The 21,056-nt window shown below is 44.0% G+C and overlaps 1 protein-coding gene across 5 annotated transcripts in view; it reads right to left on the bottom strand.

Annotated features, from left to right (window-relative positions):
• RNF150 (ring finger protein 150) overlaps positions 1-20,307 on the bottom strand; it is a 279,374-nt gene extending 259,067 nt beyond the window's left edge. For all 5 annotated transcript variants that reach the window (XM_061384124.1, XM_061384125.1, XM_061384126.1 and 2 more), the window contains exon 1: positions 19,754-20,307. In XM_061384124.1, coding sequence (XP_061240108.1) covers positions 19,754-20,243 — 490 coding nt within the window. In that variant the 5' untranslated portion in view covers positions 20,244-20,307. The remainder of the gene's footprint in view (positions 1-19,753) is intronic.
• Between the last annotated feature and the right edge of the window lie 749 nt (positions 20,308-21,056).

The raw sequence follows: 21,056 nt of genomic DNA, 5'->3' as shown, positions 1-21,056 counted from the left end.
CATCTTAATAATAATTCCTTTAGCACTTACCATGTACCAGGCTCTACACTAAATGCTTCACATGCATTCTCAACAAACTCACAGCAACAGGACAACAAAGAATTACTGGGCTAGAAACGCCAAGAGTGCCATGATTGAGAATTCTGCTCCTGAGGAAGTGATCCTTCTATCTTTCAGAGATAACACCCCAACTATACTTACTACCTGCTCTGTGGTTTCTATGCAGCCATGAACTCTTGGGGCTTTGTGATTTTCACTGATAAAGAAATTAACTTATACTTTGCAATCAATAAAATAAAATAATTAAACTTGATGATCTCTAAAATCTTTCAGAAAATGTCTGTTTTCATTTTGTGGTTAATTAAAAAAATAATATCAAGGTAATTCTGATCATCCAGAGAGAAAAAAATTAAAAATTCATTGGCCTACAGGCAGACATAAGCTCACACTGTAAGGGCCTTTTGGGTCAGCTTGCCTGGGGAGATTTGGGGAAAACACTGTATGTTGTTAAGAAAAAAAATTGAAGGAATATTTACTTATAAGAATCATACAAGTGAAAACACTAGGACTTAATGTTAAAATAAGCAACCAAAGGAAATACTAAAAATAGATGAATGAAATACTGCGCATGAGAAATCAGGAACACAATTAAAGAAAATCTTATTTAAAATCAAGGGAGTAGCAGTTTAATGAACAAGCAAAACTGCTCTGGGACTATGAGAATCAGGCATCTTCTAAGACCAATTAAAATCCTCAACTGTGTATTATATGTGCATCACACACACACATTTTTAAAATTCCCTCAGTGACAGTAACAGGCTTATTCTTTTATTTTGATCTTAAAATATCTTTCAGGTAAATGGGACTTGTATTACTTGGCAAATATTCACAATAATTACAAATTTAGGAAAATCACAGTAAGATAAATGTAAAGGAAATGACTTATTTATAAAACTCAAAGTAACATTTAGTGGTAGAAATCTGCATAGACCCTTTTACTTCAATAGCATTAGTAGACAGGAGCCTGACTCAATTCTCTAAGAACAATCAGCATTTTAAACTAACGGGAGTAAGTCACTCTGAGAACTGAAACTATTCTTTAAGCCAAAATATTCAGACAATGACTAACCAAAGGCATTAACCATATTCACAGAGCACAAGCTTTGGCTTATGGATTAAATCCACAGTAGTCTGTACTTTGCGTGTGTGTGTGGTTAGTCACTTCAGTCGTGTCTGACTCTTTGTGACACCATGGACTGTAGCCCGCCAGGCTCCTCTGTCCATGGGATTCTACAGACAAGAATACCAGAGTGGGTTGCCATGTCCTTCTCCAAGGGATCTTCCTGACCCAGGGCTTGAACCCATGTCTTTTATACCTCCTGCCTTGGCAGGTGGGTTCTTTATTGCTAACACCACCTGGGAAGCCAGTTTGTACCTTATATGTCTATAATAAATATTTCTTATATAATGAAAGAACTGCATTGCTGCAAATATACAATTTAATACTAATGGCAAATTATTAAGTTATCTAATGTTTATGGGAAACTGCAGACAGATTATCTTAAAGAAGTTTCTTTTCATTTCCCCCCTTATAAAAAAAAAAAAGCACACAAATATAAAAATTAGTGAAAAGTAAAAGAAATTCTACACATTTCCCAAGATAGTTGAAAGTGATATAGACCTGAATTAAAATATCAGCTTTGCTTCTGTCCATCTGTGACTCTGGGCAAGTTTCCAACTCACGGGGTGTATGAAAGGAGTGAAGTACGAAAGACACCTAATTCAGTGCTTAGAGCCTTGTGTGTTCAGAACTAGTGTTGATTCTCTTCTTTATAGTATTTATTTAATCCAGCAAAGATCTGCTGAGCTCCTCAAAAAGACCAAACGTGGCTCAGATGGAAAAGAACCTGCCTGCAATGCAGGAGACCTGGGTTTGATCCCTGGGTTGAGAAGATCCCTGGAGAAGGAAGTGGCAACCCACTCCAGTATTCTTGCCTGGAGAATTCCATGGACAGAGGAGCCTGGTGGGTTACAGTCCATGGGGTTGCAAAGAGTCAGACACAACTGCGCAACTAACACTTTCTAATGAAGAAGGTGATGAATTTATCATATATGCCTGGAACCACAAGAGGTGACTTACAGAAAGGGTATCTTGGTTTATGCAAAAAGGGAGAGAATTCTCTTCAGTGGTCTCCCATGGTAGGAGAAGAGATGGCATGGGGGAGACAGAGCTCAGAGCTCAGGGCATGAGCTCAGCCACATGCCCCTCACACAGAGGCTGCTGGACGCTCCCCACCTACTATCCAGTCATCTCTAAGGGCTTCTGTCAGAGCTCCATAGGCCTTGCTCCCTGAGAACTGATGTCAGGGCTTCTATCTGGCCCTAAGCTCATGAATCCCGGGGCATAGTCTGACACTGTCCATCAATGAGTTGCTAGACTCCAAGGCCCAGCAGGCGCAGAGGGTCAGGTCATATCCACTTGCGCTTGAACCCGGCTGCCCTGTGACCCTGGCAACTTAACAAGTTTTGGGTGATCTCGGGTTTTTCTCATATCCCGAGTTTTTGTCAGCCTGTAGCATATTAAAAAATGGCCAGCATTGGGCACTTATGGGTGGCTTGCTGTTGCCAAAATATTGGCTCTCTGTACACAGGTGCCAAATAGAAATACAGAGACAGAGTTTTGAAGGAAAGAGAAACTTTATCTCTTTGCCAGGCAAAGCAGGACAGAACAGGCTCAGGACTTGAAAAATTGTATCCCCACCTGGAGAAGACAGTGAGAGTTTTACAGCAATGGTTCAAAGAGGATGTGATCAGCTCCTGGACATTCTTCTGATGGGTCGGTGGTGACGTAAGCAGGAGTCAGCATCATCAACCTTCAGGTCCAACTGGTCTGGGGTCTGCATGCTTGCAGGCAGCACACCATTGTTAATCCTTAATTTCTCCCACCTGGAGGGGGCTTCAGTATCCGCAGAATATCTCAAAGATATTGTGCATATCCTTTTCTGGGGTACCAGGACCTTGCCCCAAGGCTGTATGATTGTTTCTCTTGACTATTTGTTTTTCTTGTCTTCTATCCTTTCCCTTCCCTAATTAGTGACAGCTTGAGTCTGCACATTGGAACTCAGAGAAGGTCATGGAGGATAAATGAAGGCTATTTCCTATAATTAAAGAAATGGGGAACATGGAAAGGCTTTGTGCCCAGAAGCCCTCGAGGGCCCTGTTTGGTATCATTACTACTTGGTGTTGAGATAATCTTATTTAAACTGCCTGCTAGCTCCAGAGGGGCAGTGTCTGCTTCACCAGAAATGCCCATTCCTCTGAAAAAAGAAATGGAATCTGGGCTGACACTCATCCAGAGGCACAGGACAGTGGGATGAGCGCTCTGTATCAGTGGACCCCTGCCCCTCGCCCCAGTCAGTCAACCTGTGTGACCAGACATCTTCTTTTTAGCAACACTGTGGTCACCAAAAAGGTAGTGGCCTATTTGGGGGCTATTATTCCTTTTAAAACATATGCCCCATCTCAGTTACCAAAAATCAATCAAGGGCCAAAGTTTGAGCTGTTTTTCTGTTTTCTTATTTAAATTGCTCCCGTGGTAAACATGACAACTGCAAACAGGAAACGAAGCAGAATATATTTGCATGAGTCAATGAACCACAATTATTTTAATGCATTGGTGACAGCCTGTGCTCTTCCAATATCTTAACCTCCTCAGAAATTTCACTTTAATGCCAAAATAGCACTTATTCTGGATTGCACAAACTGTACTGTAGTAATTAGGTGCCACCTTTTCAAAGGCTAAATATAAAAATAGTGAGCAGGCTCATGGTTATGCTCTGGTTCAAAATGAATTCTAATTAGCTTCACTAAAGAAAATGGCTTGTTCTCTTCTTCCCTACAATGTAATGCCTTTTTCACACTCTGACTAAGTTAATGAAACACAAAAGTCTTTTTATGAGTAAGACGCTCAGATATACTTAATATGGTACCTCAATAGAAAAGAATGCTGATGCGTTTCAGACAGCAGTAAGCCAAATTACGAGTAATTTAGGTTTACCAAAGAGAGTAGGACTTTCTAATTTGAAAGGATCGAGTTTGAATTAGGTGAATGGTTTTTCAAGACAGTCAGAGAGGTCAAGAACATAGAAGAGACTGATGAGTTTTTCACCTGCAAGACTTTGGACTGTAATAAAGCATCACTTCATGTCTTTTCTGAGCACGGCCCTGTGAGAAGGAAATTGACTTCTCACGCATAGGTCTAGTGTTTGCTGCAAGGTGAGCCTTAGAGATGTTGATTATTTCCTTTAAACATTTGGTCAGAACTCCAGGCACCTCCCACCAAGTGGCATCCATGATTAAGCAGAACAATTAGCTAATATTACTGCAGACAAGGAATCATTCAAGACACTGGAGCTAGTCCCCAGAGGAAGGGGCTGGGTGCACGTGGCACCTTCCCCCAGGAAGCTCACAGTCTAGCAGGAAAGACAGCCAGGTAACAGAATTAATCTCAGTGAGGTGGACATAATCACTGCACTTAGGAAAGGAAGACAGAATAAAGTAAGGATATGCATTTTTTGTAGAAATAAAGTCAAACTGATAAAGATAGTATCATTTCATTGTTTCAGAGCTAAAAAGTAAAGTATGCAAATACACAAGAGATTAAATTCATTCTACAGCAACTGTCAACTGCTTCAACAAACAATTGCTTTAACTGATGCTTGTTATCCTGATTTCAGAGAAAACTTGAACTTTCTCTCCTGCTTCTCTCATTACCCAAAAGGCCACAACTTCTCATATCTCACTGGTTATTTCCTATTTACAGAGATAGACTATACAGACTATACTATTATACAGACTATACTATTACAGAGATAGTCTATTCATCATAAACTATACAGGTAAGGTTTACAATCAACCTCTAAGATTCCCTTCCAAGTAATACTCGGGTCCCCTTGAAGTATCATGACTACTAGATGTTCATCTTCCAGTAAAAACATCAGATGGCTCTGTGTCCAGGTACTTCTCTCAGATTTCTGTGTTTGATTAACAGCTGACTCTCAAGCTGACATTTCTAATCCATTATCTTTAAAAATCTCGCCTTGTAGAACCTCCAAAGCAAAGTTCCTCAGAACAGAGATGCATTTGCTTACAGGAATGGGAGGAGAAGGCATCCAGGTCTTAGACAAACTGGCAGGGTAACAGGAAGAGATCTCAGGACATAATGACTGTCAAGGATCAAGTTCAGGTTAGACAGCAGATGAATTCCTCAGCACAGGTCTGGCAAGACAAGAATCACTTTGCTGTGCACAAGAGAAGAAATGAAGTGTGTAATCTCTCAAATTAAATCTTGCCTTCAACATAAGACAAATAAAGAGTGTGGAACATAAAGTCATCACTTCGTCTCCTAAGTGAGTGATGCACCTGAGAACCGTGGATGGGTTCATGTTGTACATTCACTTATCCATTCATATTTCAATAGATGCCTTTTATGTGCCAGGCTCTAGGAACACAGCTGTTGATAAGACAAGAACCTTGCCACTGTGGAGCTTATATGTTCATAGGCGTGACAGTCATCAAGTAAATTATTGAAAGAGATAATATAATAATTTCAAGTAATGATAGAGAGCTAAGAAGAAAAATAAGGGAGGATAAGGCAAGAGAGTAAGGAGCAGATTAAGTTTTTTTAATATGGCCAAGGAAAACCGATGAAGGGGAAACTGAGCAGAGTCAGGACTGCTATAGAGGGGTGAGTCAGGTAAATATCTGGGAGAAAGATGCAAAAGCTGAGAGTGGTGACTGGTAACTTTCCCTGCCCATGTGAGTAATAAAACTCCATGATTTTATAATTGTACTCTGTAGGAAGATATTTTCCTTGGAGTACAGGTGACAAAAGAGCAAACTGAATTTTTAAAAAGGAGTTGGCTAAACAAGGCAGAAGCAGGTAAATGTCCACCAGACATTCCTGTTTGGGAGTCATTCTCACATAGTACAAATGCATAAAGAGATGCTTGCTGTGTGAATAATAATTCTATCTAAAAGTTGGTGGGGGAAAGAGGGTCCCAAAGGCCCTGAGGTTGGGGCAAGCTTGCCGGAGTAGGAATGGGAGCTAGACAGTGGCTGGAGGTGACACAGCAGTTGAAGCAGAGATGATGATGGCCAGGACTCGGTGGGTGATAATAAAGGTGGTAAGATGTAGTCTGATTCTGAATATGTTTCTTTTGAAACATAAGTAGACTAAACATGTATCCAATGTTCAGAGCTGTCCCTGATGCACTGTAAGAGTTCACAACAGCTCTGATGGGGACATGAGAGGCTCACTTCACAGGGTGAGGCTTAGGTTAATCACGTGGCTCCTGTGTTTCTGGGCTCTCTCTGCCCAACACGACCACAAAGTCTTGGCGGCTCCTTTATCACTGTGCTCATTTTAGAATGGTGCAATCTCGCTCTTACCAACTCAATGACATCAAACCTCTATCTTGAGCCATATGTTGCTTTCTGTCTCGCAGGCAATTGGTTCAGGTCAACTGGGGACCAGAATCAGCTTTTGCACCATCACCCTATACTATCCCCCAAACTTTGATGAGCAAACTGGGGTCCTTCCTATTTGGGGAAAATATCATGGTATTGTTAACTCTTTGGCCAGAGGCCTACCTCCAAGATAATGAACATTTAGCACATCAACAAAATATCACCCAACTCAATTAAAATGTCTAATAATTTCGGATTCATTATTGTATACACTTTGACTGTGTTAAAGAAGTTTGTGCACTTGCCAAGTTTGCCATTTGTTTCTCTTTGAGCTGCTCTCCAAACTCTGGTGATTTTTAGTGAGTCACTAAATCATGTCTTGAGGTGATATGTAACTGTACATACTATTAGCTATCTAAAAAAATTATTTTATATTGGAGTATAGTTGATTTACAATGTTGTGTTTGTGTCAGATATTCAGCAAAATGATTCAGTTATACACGTACATATATTTATTCTAGATTCTTTTCCCATACAGATTATTATAGAATATAGAGTTCCCTGTGCTATACAGTAGGTCCTTGTTGATTATCTTTTACATATAGAGCAGTTGTGTACTCAGCTGTTCTGCTGTGTCTGACTCTGCAATTCCATGGACTGCAGCCCACCAGGCTCCTCTGTCCATGGGATTTTTCAGGCAAGAATACTGGAGCAGGTTGCCATTTCCTCCTCCGTGAGATTTTACTGACCTAGGGATCGAACCCATGTCTCCTGGGTCTCCTGCACTGACAGGCAGATTCTTTACCACTGAGCCACCAGTGTTCATATGTAAATCTAATATCCTAACTAATCACCCCTCCCCACCTTTCCCCTTCGGTAACCATAAATTTGTTTTTTATGTCTGTGAGCCTGTTTCTGTTACATAAATAAGCCCATTTGTATTATTTTTTTAGACTCCACATATAAGTGATATTATATGATATTTGTGTTTCTCTGTCTTATTTCACAACTTAGCATGCTAGTCTCTAAGTCTATCCATATTGTTGCAAATGGCATTATTTCATTCTTTTCTTATGGCTGAGTAATATTCCATTGTGTATATATATACACCACGTTGTCTTTGTCCATTCATTTGTTGATGGACACTCAGGTTGCTTGCATGTTTTGGCTACTGTGAACAGTGCTGTGAACACTGGGGTGCATGGTAACTTTTCAAATTGTGGTTTTCTCTGGGTACATGCTTGGTGTGGGATTGCTGTATCATATGGCAGCTCTATTTTTAGTTTTTTAAGGAACTTCCATAGTGGCAATCAGTAAATTTTAAAAGTCCTTCTTTCATGTAAGGATTTTATATGGTCAAAGGAAAATGCACTGTTTCTTTAAATACATGCAGAACCATGGGATAGGAGAACCTGAGGAAGATTCTACATTCACCCACGGTGGTGGCTGTCAACCCTGGTGGCCCATCAGAATCATCTGGAGAGTCCCCTCCCGCCACCAGACAAATTACATCAGAATCTCAGCAGGTGGGACCTAGGAGTCATTTTTAAACTCCCCAGAAGATTCTAATGTGTGGCCAGGATGGAGAAGCACTGATCCAAACCAAATTCCCCTCTGGGACCCTCCTGCTTATCACTTTCAAATGAAAGAAAACGAGATCCAGAGGGGGGAAGTGACTTGCCAACGGTAAAGCCAATTTGAGGCAGAACCACAACTGAAACGCGAGTTTCCTAATACCCTGTTCACTTTGCACTTAGCCCAGAGATGGAAGAACGGAAGGAACAGTGAGGGCGTCACCAACCGCAATCCTGATGGTTCTGTCACCGAGGCTTTACTTCTCTTTTAATTCTCCACCTTCTGTGTTCTGCCCTGACTGTCAAGCTAGTCCAGCTTGGAGCAGAGTGATGCAGAAAGCTGTGCCAGGGTCTTGCAACAGCACCAATGTTCATTCTGACAGATTCAGCTGACAGATACTCTTTCGTCTTCAAAGGAGAGCCATTCTAGGGAGCGAGCATGTAACTGAAGACATCACTGCTGCTGCTGCTGCTAAGTCGCTTCAGTCGTGTCCGACTCTGTGCGACCCCACAGACAGCAGCTCACCAGGCTCCCCCGTCCCTAGGATTCTCCAGGCAAGAACACTGGAGTGGGTTGTCATTTCCTTGTCCAATGCATGAAATTGAAAACTGAAAGTGAAGTCGCTCAGTCATGCCCGACTCTTAGCGACGCCATGGACTGCAGCCTACCAGGCTCCTCAGCCCATGGGATTTTCCAGGCAAGAGTACTGGAGTGGGGTGCCATTGCCTTCTCTGGAAGACATCACTAGACAGGCTTAAAAAAAAAAAGCTCTATGTCTGCACATGAATAGCCTTTGACTTACTAGTGCCATATTCAGGCACTTGACCTAAGAGAATCATGAATATACACCCATTTTTAGGCACATAAAGATTCTACAGCAGTACTGTTTAGGTAGGGGCAAAGTGCAAACACCAAGGAAGTTTCAACATGTGCCTTTAAATTTTAAAAAGCTATAAAAACACATGTAATATATTCCCAGTTTGGTAGAAGGAAATATGTAACCACAAAGTGAAAAAACACTAGAACTGAGTGAGTAGTTGAGTTATTGATGGTTATCTTCCTTTCTTTTTAAATGTCCTATATTTCCAAAATTTTCTACAAGGGATATGTCTTTCATTTTAAAATATATACATATACAAATGGATATTAAAGCTACAGGACAATAAACATATGCACAGATTTGTATTTGATTACAACATTTTTGTATGCCCTGATCCTTTTGCTTGTTACTAGTATGTCTTTTTTCTCCTGAGATGAGGGCATGAACCCGGCACTCACTTCATGTCATATTCTACAAGATGACTCCATCATTTTTAACAGGAAACTCAAATTAGAATCTCCCTGACCTCATTTATACAAGTTAAAAGCTAAGAAAAAAAATTTTAGTGTCATAGAATATTTTTTCATGAAATGAGAGCAGCATGTTAAGAGAGTCCATCTTTCCAGTCTTATTTAACAGATCTTAAGGTTTACTGAGCACTTTCCATGCACCAGGGATCATTCTAGGCTTTGGAACTTTACCATGAGCCAAAAGCGTCTAAAAGCCCTCCTTCTTGTGGCCCTTACATTCTGGTGGGAGAAGACACGCTAAGCGTAAGTAAAATGAAGCCGGGAGAAGAGCAGCATGTGCTGGGGGAGGAGGGGGAGGGATGCTGCCATTCCAAACTGAGCAGCTAGGGAGTGCCTTAGTGATGAGGTCATGGAGAAGGGGCCTTAGAGAGGCAGCCAGTCCTGCTTATCTGGGAGGAAGAACATTTCATGCACCTTGGTAAATAAAGGAGGAAACACTTTACTAAAGAGAGGGGAAAACATCTTTTCTTTTCCACCATTCTTTGGGTCACTTGGAATTACATGTAGGTATATCAGTTCATGGCTACAGAATGGTCAGATGAATAGCTTCTGAAGAAAATGAGGATCAGGGAAAACGCTTATGGGAGAAAAAAGGCATTTGTACACTGACAAGACCTCTGAAAAATCTCAAATCCTCCTTTTCAATAGTGCTTACTGGCAGATTGCGTGTGTTAAGAAAAAAGTTATGATGGAGAGATACCAGGCTGAATTGGTTAAGAAAGACAGTATTTCCTGGATCTCGCCTAATATATATGCTCATTATATAGTTTTGCCTGGACATGAACTAGCCACACATTTAATGCAAAAGCACTTCTTTTTCAAATCTCTATCATGAAATATGGGACTTCCCTGAAGGCTCAGAAGGTAAAGAATCCACCAGCAACGGTAGGAGACACAGGAGATGTGGGAAAAGATGTTCCTACATCAAATACAGAAAAGCCTAACAATCCAACATATAAGCTTTAATTTTATGGCAAATGATTCTTATCTCTACTGAAAATGATTTTCTAAATACTGCTATATCATGGAATAGATAAGATTTAAAAAAAAAGATACCAGTAGAAATAAACGTATAAACAATGCTTTTGAGGCAGTCAAAGAAATTTAATTTTCCTCTCATATAGAAAAATAAAAGAACTAGATCAAATCATAATCGTTAATATTTTTATTTCAATCTATGAAGCACACTTATCCTATCATGAGTTAAACTGCCAAGTGATTAACCTCTCACAGCTTAAAATAAAAGATTATAGCACACCTATGGACAAGGTTTCCATTTAATAGAACCACTGTTATCGCAGCTTAGGGGAAGAACAATCACACAGCACAGGCAGTTTTATTTCTCTGGTTTTATATTACCAACAAAACCCTCCAGAGCTGACATAAAATGAAAGTCAAATTCTATTCAGATTAATTCAAATTTAGCAACTCAATTTACATGATAAAATACACAGAATTTCAGCATATCATTTCAGTCACTCGGTAGTAAGTGGAGGTCCTCCTTTGAGTATATACAAAGTGAAGTATCTCTTCTGAGGATAAACTGAAGACTTTCAGGGGCTATCAAAATATTAAGTTCTTTATGCACCAAGTTTCATGTCCAAAAAATCCAACAATTATGGTCAAGGGCTTCTTTTTCAAAAGCTGAGACTGGTTTCTAAACACATTTGCATTGCATCAGAAGCATAATCATTCCTTTCTAAGAAACTAGAAGAATGAGTTATAAAGCACGAGGCTCTTTATGAACCTTTCCAAATTTCACAGTCATAAAATTCCTTCCGTTTTGAGAAGCCAGGGGATTTTTAAGAATAGAAGCATTGGGAGAGATGAAGACAGGATTCTTACTAAAGATTAAAAGGTAAAGACAGGATTTTATGATCTGAAGTGAGTAAACAAACCATACAGTTTCTTGAAATGCCCAGACCATATTAAGTTACATTACCAATAATGTTATTTAACACTGACACTAAATTATGGCTTTTAATAACAGAGTCTGGAATTTCTGACTATTGGGTATCCACCTGCCAGCAGAGAGACAGGTGAAGAAGTACAGTTGAGCACCAAATAAAGACAAAAATACTAAGTAGGGCGGATGGGATTCTTTTGGCCTGGGAGATTAAGACCAGGCATAAATGGTAACTTTTCCATATGTAGCTTAAGAGGGAAATGAAATGGAAACTGAGGCCGTTAAGAAGTTTAAATATAGAAATGATAGAGCATCAGGGGCTCTCAGGCTTGGGAAAACCCTTCGGTCACCCCCATCGGAACTCTGGGCATAAATCCTGTGTTCAGCTCCCACCTGAAGGCAAGAGAAGGTTTCACCTCCCAAGAAAACCTCTTCCATCTCTCAACAGCTCTAACTTTATAAACTGCTTTTTCTCCTTTGCTTAACCAAGTCTGCGTTCTATAACTTCTCCTCACTAGTCCTGGTCTGTCTCCATAAAGCTGAGGCTCCAAATACATAAGTCTCAGAGCTGAGGCATGGGGCACACAGGAGCAGGGCAGGCCCAGAGCCAGGACATCCACAGTGATGGGGCCTTGGGCCAGATAACGGGCACACTGTTCACCTAATCGGCCAGTCACTTCTCTGCCCAGACACCGTGCCCTGTCATCAGATCTCATGAGGAGTCAGAAATGTGATTTTTCGTAAAAGTATCCTGGTTTTTTTAATGTATAAGGAATAAACTGCGGTGTTCAAATAGCTCTTGACATGCAACGAATCCAAACTTCTCTATTTATAAGTGAGAAACCTGAGGCCCTGGATTGAAAGTGACGGATCAAAGCCAATGGTTAATCAGAGGTTGCTCTGGAGGAGGGCAGCCCCAGCACAAAATCCCATCTCTCCCGTCACAAAAATGCAGACTGCAAGGCCATGTGTATTGGGCTGATAGATGTGCTGGAGTATTCAGAAATGAGAATCAGCTTTAGATCACTTCCTGTCTCCACTATGAAGTCACCACTGTCCACAGCTAGTTTGTAGGGTTTGAGCAGCAGCTACAAGCACAGACTCAGGAGACAGACCGCTCAGGTTTGTAAGCCTGGCTCCATCACTTACTACCTGCATGATCAAGTCACTTCCTCTGTCTAAACCTCAGTTTCCTGATCGATGAAAGACAGCTAAGAACAGTACCTATAGCTCAGCGTGATTGTGGGAATTAAATGAACTGATACACAAAGTGCTTACAACATGCCTGACACAGAGTAAGCAGCACACAGGCAGTATTATTACTACCCAGAGAGAGGGCTACCATATGCTGAAGAGGGGTAAACGTATTACTTAAAGGAAAATGTAAAACAAAACAACACAAAGATATCCTAAAAATAAGAGCTCTGCAATAAATTCAAGCAGCTAATTACTTTACAGAGGCTGTAAAGGAAGGCTTCCACACTTACAGTAAATGTAGCATGGACCCACACATTAAAATCTTAGCACCCACCTACACAGGAAAGAGCCTCAATAAATCTCCTACATTTTTTCTTCCAACCTTGGAGAAGGCCCTAGAATACATTGAGATATACCCCACTCTGGGCTCCTCCTCACCAACGGCTGAGCTTGTTTTTCAGATCGTTACTTCAACCATCTCCTCCCTCCCTCCCTCTCTAGGTTATTACTAGGAATCCAGTCTCTCAACAGTTCTTCCTAGATGACTGGATGCTTAGTTTTCTCCTTTCCCTTTAACTGTGTACTAGCAAAAGACAAAAACATAGCAAACACACTCTTCAAAAAAGTTAAAAAGAAAATGCATGATTTCTCCAACATATAACTCGGACACTCACCGCCTCCACTCACTTACAGATATACCAATGTTCACCATATAAATATATACAAACCATACATAGGTACATCTCGTATTTCTCTGATGAGGCTTTAATTTAAGTCACGAGAAAGCACAATTATAGGAGGAAAATTCTCAAATGTTCGCCCACCATCAACGGGAGCTGGGACACTCGGTCTCAAGTCGTAGAAACCACAGAGAGAAACTGGCATGGCAGCTCTGACATCTAAAGCAGAAGAGGGTGAATGAAGAGCTCTTTACTAAGGCTGCCAGGGCCACTGTGAGCCTCTGGGGGTCTGGGAACCCATGGAGTGGTTCCTGTCACCATTCACAATGCCTATAAGGGTACACGCATTGACAGCTCCTGCCAGCTACAGACACGAGCACTGTACACCTATGAATTCATTTAATTTCCATAGCCACCACCTGAGGCTCCCCCATTTCACAAATGAGGAAACTGAGTTCTTGAGAGGCTAATTTGCTCAAAGATCCACAGTGAGAAAATAGCAGAGCCAGGACACAAACTCAAGGGGCTGGTGAGAGGCCACATTCCTAACTTCAGTTCAGTTCAGTTCAGTCACTCAGTCGTGTCCGACTCTTTGCAATCCCATGAATCACAGCACGCCAGGCCTCCCTGTCCATCACCAACTCCCGGAGTTCACTTAGACTCACATCCATCGAGTCGGTGGTGCCATCCAGCCATCTCATCCTCTGTCGTCCCCTTTTCCTCCTGCCCGCAATCCCTCCCAGCATCAGAGTCTTTTCCAATGAGTCAAGTCTTCGCATGAGGTGGCATTCCTAATTTACCACTTCCCAAAACAGCCTCTGGGCTTCCCTGCTAGCTCAGATGGTAAAGAATCTGTCTACAGTGTAAGAGACCTGGGTTTGATCCCCAGGTTGGGAAGATCCCTTGGAGAAGGAAATGGAAAACTCCTCCAGTGTTCTTGCCTGGAGAATCCCATGAACAGAAGAGCCTGGCGGGCTAACAGTTCATGGGGTCAAAAAGAGTTGGACACAACTGAGTGACTCTCACTCAATACAGCCTCTCGAAATTGCTGACACCACTTCCCTCAGAGTATACTTCAAGTTTCACAGGCATCTGAGCAGCTCCGAGGAGGTCATTTGGGCCTGGCTGCCTTTTCCTGTACCTGGCAGAGTAGTTCTGGAGCTCTCTGATGGAGGCTGCATTCCTACACAGCTTTTCAGGCAAGCCCTCCTATTGCTCTCTCAAAGCAAACATGGGGAGGAGCTCTAAAGCACCAAAGATGCAGTTCCTCATATTCTTTGAGAGGGGGCATAAAGAGTCTCTGGTCCATGGGCTTTTTTTCCCTTCCCAACTGAAAGAGGTAGATCTCTTACTATTTACTAACCTCCTTTCTTCTTTAAGACAAAACATGAATGAGCTGAAGAAAACAAATAATGGTGAGCAAGGGGGGAAGGAGCAAAATGAAAACTAGAGAAAGAATTGCTTAGTTTCTAAGTCGTGTCTGACTCTTTGCAACCCATGGACTGTTGCCAGGCTCTCCTCTGTCCATGAGATTTTCCAGCCAAGAATACTGGAGTGGGTTGCCATTTCCTCCTCCAGGAGATCTTTCCAACCCAGGGATCAAACTCACATCTCCTGCTACAATATTGTAGGCAGATTCTTTACCGCTGAGCCACCAGAGAAAGAATTAAGATGATGTTAAAAAGTAACTCTGGGGCTTCCCAGGTGGTTCAGCAATAAAGAATCCACCTGCCAATGCAGGAACTGCAGGAGCCATAGGTTCAATCTGTGGTCAGGAAGATCTTCTGGAGGAGGAATGGCAAGCCACTCCAGTATTCTTGCCTGGAAAATCTCATGGACAGAGGAGTCTGATGGGTTACAGTCCATGGTATCACAACGAGTCAGACATGACTGAGTGACTGAACACACATGCAAAAAAGTAACTGCTAGTCATCAGGGATAGCATACTAGATATACTAGATACCACATTAAAAAGCAGAGACATTACTTTGCCAACAAAGGTCCGTCTAGTCAAGGCTATGGTTTTTCTAGTGGTCATGTATGGATGTTAGAGTTGGACTGTGAAGAAAGCCGAGCGCTGAAGAATTGATGCTTTTGAACTGTGGTGTTGGAGAAGACTCTTTGGACTACAAGGAGATCCAACCAGTCCATTTTGAAGGAGATCAGCCCTGGGATTTCTTTGGAAGGAATGTTGCTAAAGCTGAAACTCCAGTACTTTGGCCACCTCATGCGAAGAGCTGACTCACTGGAAAAGACTCTGATGCTGGGAGGGACTGGGGGCAGGAGGAGAAGGGGACGACAGAGGATGAGATGGCTGGATGGCATCACTGACTTGATGGCCGTAAGTCTGAGTGAACTCCGGGAGTTGGTGATGGACAGGGAGGCCTGGCGTGCTGCAGTTCATGGGGTCGCAAAGAGTCGGACACGACTGAGAGACTGAACTGAGTCATCAGGGACATGCAAAGGAAAATGGCAATGAAGACACTACTTCACAACCACCAGGATGGGCAAAATCAAAGAGAATGACAAGCGCTGATGAAGACGGACAGAAACTGGAACACTCCTACACTGCTGGTGGAAATGTGAGATGGTGTTTCTTTGGAAAACAATCTTACAGCTCCTCCAAAGGTTAAACCAGACAGTTGCCATACGACCCAGAGGTTTCACTCCTGGATATGTACCCAAAAGAAACGTCCACACACAAACTTCTATATGAATGTTCACAGCAGCATTATGTACAATAACCAAAAAGTAGAAAGAAACTAAGCATCCACTATTTGATGAATTTTTAAAATGTGGTTCAGTTCAGTTCAGTTCAGTCGCTCAGTCGTGTCCAACTCTTTGCAACCCCATGAATTGCAGCATGCCAGGCCTCCCTGTCCATCACCAACTCTGGAGTTCACTCAAACTCATGTCCATTAAAATGTGGTATATACATACAAAGAAATGTTATTTGGCAACAAAAAGCAGTGTAGTACTGATACATACCACAGCACTGACAGATTTTGAAAACATTAAGATAAGTGAAAGAAGTCAGTTACAGAAAAAGCATATTACTTGATTCCACTCATATGAAATGTCCAGACTAGGCACATGGAGACAGAAAGGACATTAGTAGTTAAATAGGACTGGGGGACTAGAGAGTAAAATGAGGAGTAAAAGCCAATGGATGTGGGGTTTCCTTTTGGAGTCAGTTGTGAGGGTTCTACAGTTCTGTCCATAGAGTAAAAGCCATTAAGTCGGCCACAGGGGTGAGGAGGAAGAATGAATTGGGAGAGTCGGATGGACATATGCACACTAGCCTGTGTAAAATAGATAGCTAGGAAGAAGCTGCGGTGCAGCACAGGGAGCTCAGCTCAGTGCTCTGTGATGACCTAGAGGGGTGGGATGGGAGGGTAGGGAGAGGCTCAAGAGGGAGTGGATCTATGTATACTTATGGCTGATTCGCTTTGTTGTATAGCAGAAACTAATACAACATTGTAAAGCAACTATACCCCAATTTTTAATATATATATACATATATAGAGAGAGTGAATTCTGTGATACATAAACTCTCTCTCAAGGAAGCAGTAATATTTTAAAGAGATTTTTAAAACTGATTACAAACTAAAGCTACTAACCTATCCCAGGAAAATTTGGGTCTTTGTGAATGAGAAAACCATAACTGCAGAAATGTTAGAAACCCAAAATCATAAGCCAGTAAAGAAAAAGCAGAAAGGTAGGCTCTATGGAAAGGGAAAGGGAAAATGACTTCCATTTAACTGAATTTCAAGACAGTGGGTGTATTGGTGTCACATCACCCCAAACTCACAGATATTACATGATGGGTTGCATAACACTAAATTCAGACTTTCTCCTCACCTGAAAGTGATCAGTGCCAAAAATAAAGGATCTGGAGAAGAGGTGAGAATTTTTTTTTTTTAATGTAAAGGTGATGTTCACTTTTTAGAGACTGAACCAAAAAGTTCACAAACGTAAGGAACATCTGGTATACTGCATCCCATGTTCACAAAATAAGAATATTTGATCTAAAACATACACCTAAGATACGTTTCCTAAGATACAACTGAGTCAGAATTCTGAATTCAACTAGAAAAAGTAAAGCCTTCAGGTTCTCGAGTAAGTGTAACACACTGACAGCCAGAGCAGCGCTGGCACAGGTTCAGGTTCAGGCAGAAGAAGTTAAAAGTGAAAGGTTTGCCAAGCTACCAGGTCACAGATCTCCTCATAATGAGACTTTAGCAGCCATCAATGCAATCGCTGACTAAAGTGAATCCAGTCCCCTAATGTGGCGATACATCAAATGATAATATGGAATTCTCATGGCTCTTAGCAGTGACAATGTAAATGCATTTTTGGAAACAGAACAGCTAATAGAAATCTCCTTGACCTTTTTTAGTCTAAATTTCAAACTACTACCAAGGCCTTTATTTATTCCCACTATATCTTAGTCAAGCATCATTTTGTGTGGAAAATCCGCTCACTGCTTCCTATAAAAACAGATGAGCCATTAATTGATCTAGTGTGTTGGCAGTTCTTTTTAGACAGAAACAAATGATGCCTCTTAACTTTGTGTTTGAAGCTGAAGAATCCGATTTCACGCACATGCAAAAAGAGACATGTTTAAAGGATCCTGCAAAGGCGACTAACAATCTTCTTGAGGTAAAGAACAAAAACAAAAACCCCTCCTTCATGCTCTCCCCATTGAGGTTTAGATATTAAATGTGTTTCCCAAGATCTTTTACATGATTTAAAATGCTCTTCCACAGTCCTCCAAATCCTCGACTATCATAAAGTTTACACAGGGCTCTTATGATTCAAGCTCAAAGTACAATCTTTTTCACCTACAAAACTGTTGAGCTCAATAAAGTATATCAAATGGTCCTCAATGCTCTATATTAACTTTTTAAAGAAGTTAACTGCCTCTTCCTCCCCTTCATTCATTCATGCATTGCATTATTTTTCACCCTGAGTTAGAAGTACTGTGTCCAACTCTGTGCGAACCCATAGACGGCAGCCCACCAGGCTCCCCCGTCCCTGGGATTCTCCAGGCAAGAACACTAGAGTGGGTTGCCATTTCCTTCTCCAATGCATGAAAGTGAAAAGTGAAAGTGAAGTAGCTCAGTCCTGTCAGACCCTCAGGGACCCCATGGACTGCAGCCTTCCAGGCTCCTCCATCTATGAGATTTTCCAGGCAAGAGTATTGGAGTGGGGTGCCACTGCCTTCTCCGGAACCTTCCCCACCCCACCTGTTAGCAGCAGGGTTAAGTTCCTTGTCTGTAACAGCTGATGTTGACCACCAGGGGCAAACCCACGGTATATTTCCCTAATAGGTGACAGGAGCTCTGTGAATGAAAACTTGTCCCCGAAGAATGCATCCCTTCCCCAATGTGGCCAAAGCCTGCTACTCCATTTCAGAAGCATAACTGTTTAATTTCTTTAAAAGCCAGATTTTAATAATGTCTTTGATCCGGTGACTCCAGTAAGAAAATTCATCTGCCACTTTCACTCCCTCTTACTCCCTCCCTGATGCCATAGCCTCAAACCCAGCTTCTGGCAAAGAGGGGGCAAGGTTCTAGGGGCGCACAGAAACAAGAAGTAACCCTGAACTCAAGGAGGCAAAGCTGCTAAAATGAGCTGCTTTTGCTAACAAACCTGGAGAGGACTTTGCTGTTTCTACCAAGGAAGCACTGTTATGTCAGGCACACAGAGAAATAGTGCGTCTTAGGGCAGTCATGGATTTCCAGTCTGGGCACCCGGCGATCTTTACGAAAACATTATTTCTACCGTGAAATCTCCTTTTCGCCCTAAAGGAAATGTTCAGTATATTTAACCTCCCAAGCCGGGGGCAAGGATTGCAATACTAGAAAAGTAGGCATAACTTTATGGCCACTATGCTCTTGTTGGCTTGTGAAGGATTGTTGATCATTTACCATCGTGCCCGCCTGTCAAGCTGTCCGGATGACAGCTTGGCAGAGCACCGGATTTTCAGTATTATTTATGACGTGCGTCAACCCAGCGGGTGGCGCGGGGTGGGGGGTGGACTCTTAATCTCCCACGAAGAGCTGAAACCGTGAAACCCGACTTGAGCAAGTTGGCGGTGGCGAGCGCCAGCATCAGTAATCCTACCTCCCTCCTGATACAGAAACGCCGGCATCAGGAGTATACCTGATGCACACATTCAAGATCAGATCTCCGGGTCCCAAACAGATGCGAGGCCAGTCACTAAGCTCAGAGCAACATCCGAGCCCTGCCCGCCCCCTCCTCCCCCTCACACCCCACCTTCCAGATCCTCCTCGGAAAAGTTAGGCCCCCTCGGCCAACCCCTGTCCGAGTGGCTCTGTGTTAAGTGGAACGTACTCCCTGGTCCCCACAATGCAGTGAGTCCTCTTTTCTTTGCAAATCCCACGAAGTGACGCAGAGCGAAACTTAGTAGGTCTAGGCAGCAGAGACGCGTCTTTAGCAAAGCACAGACTTCCCAGAAAGGAGCGAGGAGGCAGGCGCTGGATCCTTCTCGGCGCCTCCACCCGCCCTGGGCTCCCCGCCCCCGCCCCGAGCCCGCCCGGAGCCCGCTTACCTGCGTGGGGCATGGTGATGGTCTCGTTGGTGTTGGAGCCCACGTTGAAGATGACCACGGCGGAGGCGTTCTGCAGGAACGCATTTCGGATCTTATCCCTGTAGGTGCAGTTGCCCTTGGGGATGAGGGCTATCCAGTTCTTGCCGTGGGCCGGGGCGGCGAACTTGGTGTTGGGGTCGCAGGCAAGACGGTCGTGGGCCGAGCTGGCCATGACCACCTCCCCGCGGGCGTCCTGCTTGGGCGAGTGCTCCCCGTAGCGCCCGCACTCGGTCCTCTCGGTGTGCAGCTCGGCGGCGGTGGTGGCGCCGCCCGCCGCCCCGGCCCCGGAGTCCGGCGCGGGCTCGGCGTAGGTGATGTTCACGAAGGCTGTGTACCATTCCTCCTTCTCGGCCACGGTGAAGTCCAGGCAGACCAGATGCACGAAACAAAAGGAAAGCAGCCATGTTGAGAGAGCCAGGCTGCGGCACGCTTGGATGAGAGACATTGCCATCTTTATCCGCCGGGGCCCCCTCCCCGCCCCCCGCGCGCTCCCCCCCGCGCCGTCCCTCCTCCCCAGCCCCGGCCAACCCCGGGCCGGCCGCTCGTCGTTGTCCTCCTCCTCCTCCTCCTGCTCCTGCTCACTCCCGGGCCCGGGGGGCCGCGGCCGGGACGCGCAGCCGCCGCGGAGACAGAATTCGGAGCGAGCGGATGGCGCCGGCCCCTTCCCCTTTCAGCCGGAGCGTGGCGGTTGCATCTCGCTTCGCGGGCGCCGGAGGGGCGCGGGCGGAGGGGGCGCTCAGGGTTTGCGGCGGAGTCCGGCTGCCGAGCGTCCTGCTCCTTCGCCCGGCTTCTCCTTCTGGCATAAGGGTGGCAGGGGGCCCGGGAGCGTGCGGGGTGGCGGCCCGGCGCCCTGCAGCCCGGGCGGGGACGGGCGCGGCTGCTCGGAGACCGGGGTGCCGGCGAGGTGTCCCGGTCGCCGTCGCCGAGCGCTGGGGCGAACGGGTCCGGCTGCGGGTGCGGCGGCCGCCACTGCTGCGCGCCGGGTCCCTCGGCTGCCGGCACTCGGCTTCTCGCCGGCGGCGCCCAGCACACACTTGTCGCGGGAGGGGCCGGCTCGGGGGTACCGGGAGCAAGCCGGCAGAGAGAAGACTACGCGGTCAGTGAGTGTGTGCGTGCGTGTGTCTGTATATGTTTGTGTGTGTCTACTGTGTGCGTGCAAGGAGGAGCTTAGTGTGATGTCAAAGATTCTAGGCTTCTCTTGCCACGCTTCCCCGGTTCTCTCTTTATGGGCAGCAGCGACCCCTGCCGGGTCTCAAATTCCACC

This window comes from Bos javanicus, chromosome 17 (genome assembly GCF_032452875.1).
Source record: "Bos javanicus breed banteng chromosome 17, ARS-OSU_banteng_1.0, whole genome shotgun sequence".
NCBI lineage: Eukaryota > Metazoa > Chordata > Mammalia > Artiodactyla > Bovidae > Bos > Bos javanicus.
The sequence above is the reverse complement of the archived record's forward strand: the minus strand, read 5'-3'. Positions and strand labels throughout refer to the sequence as shown.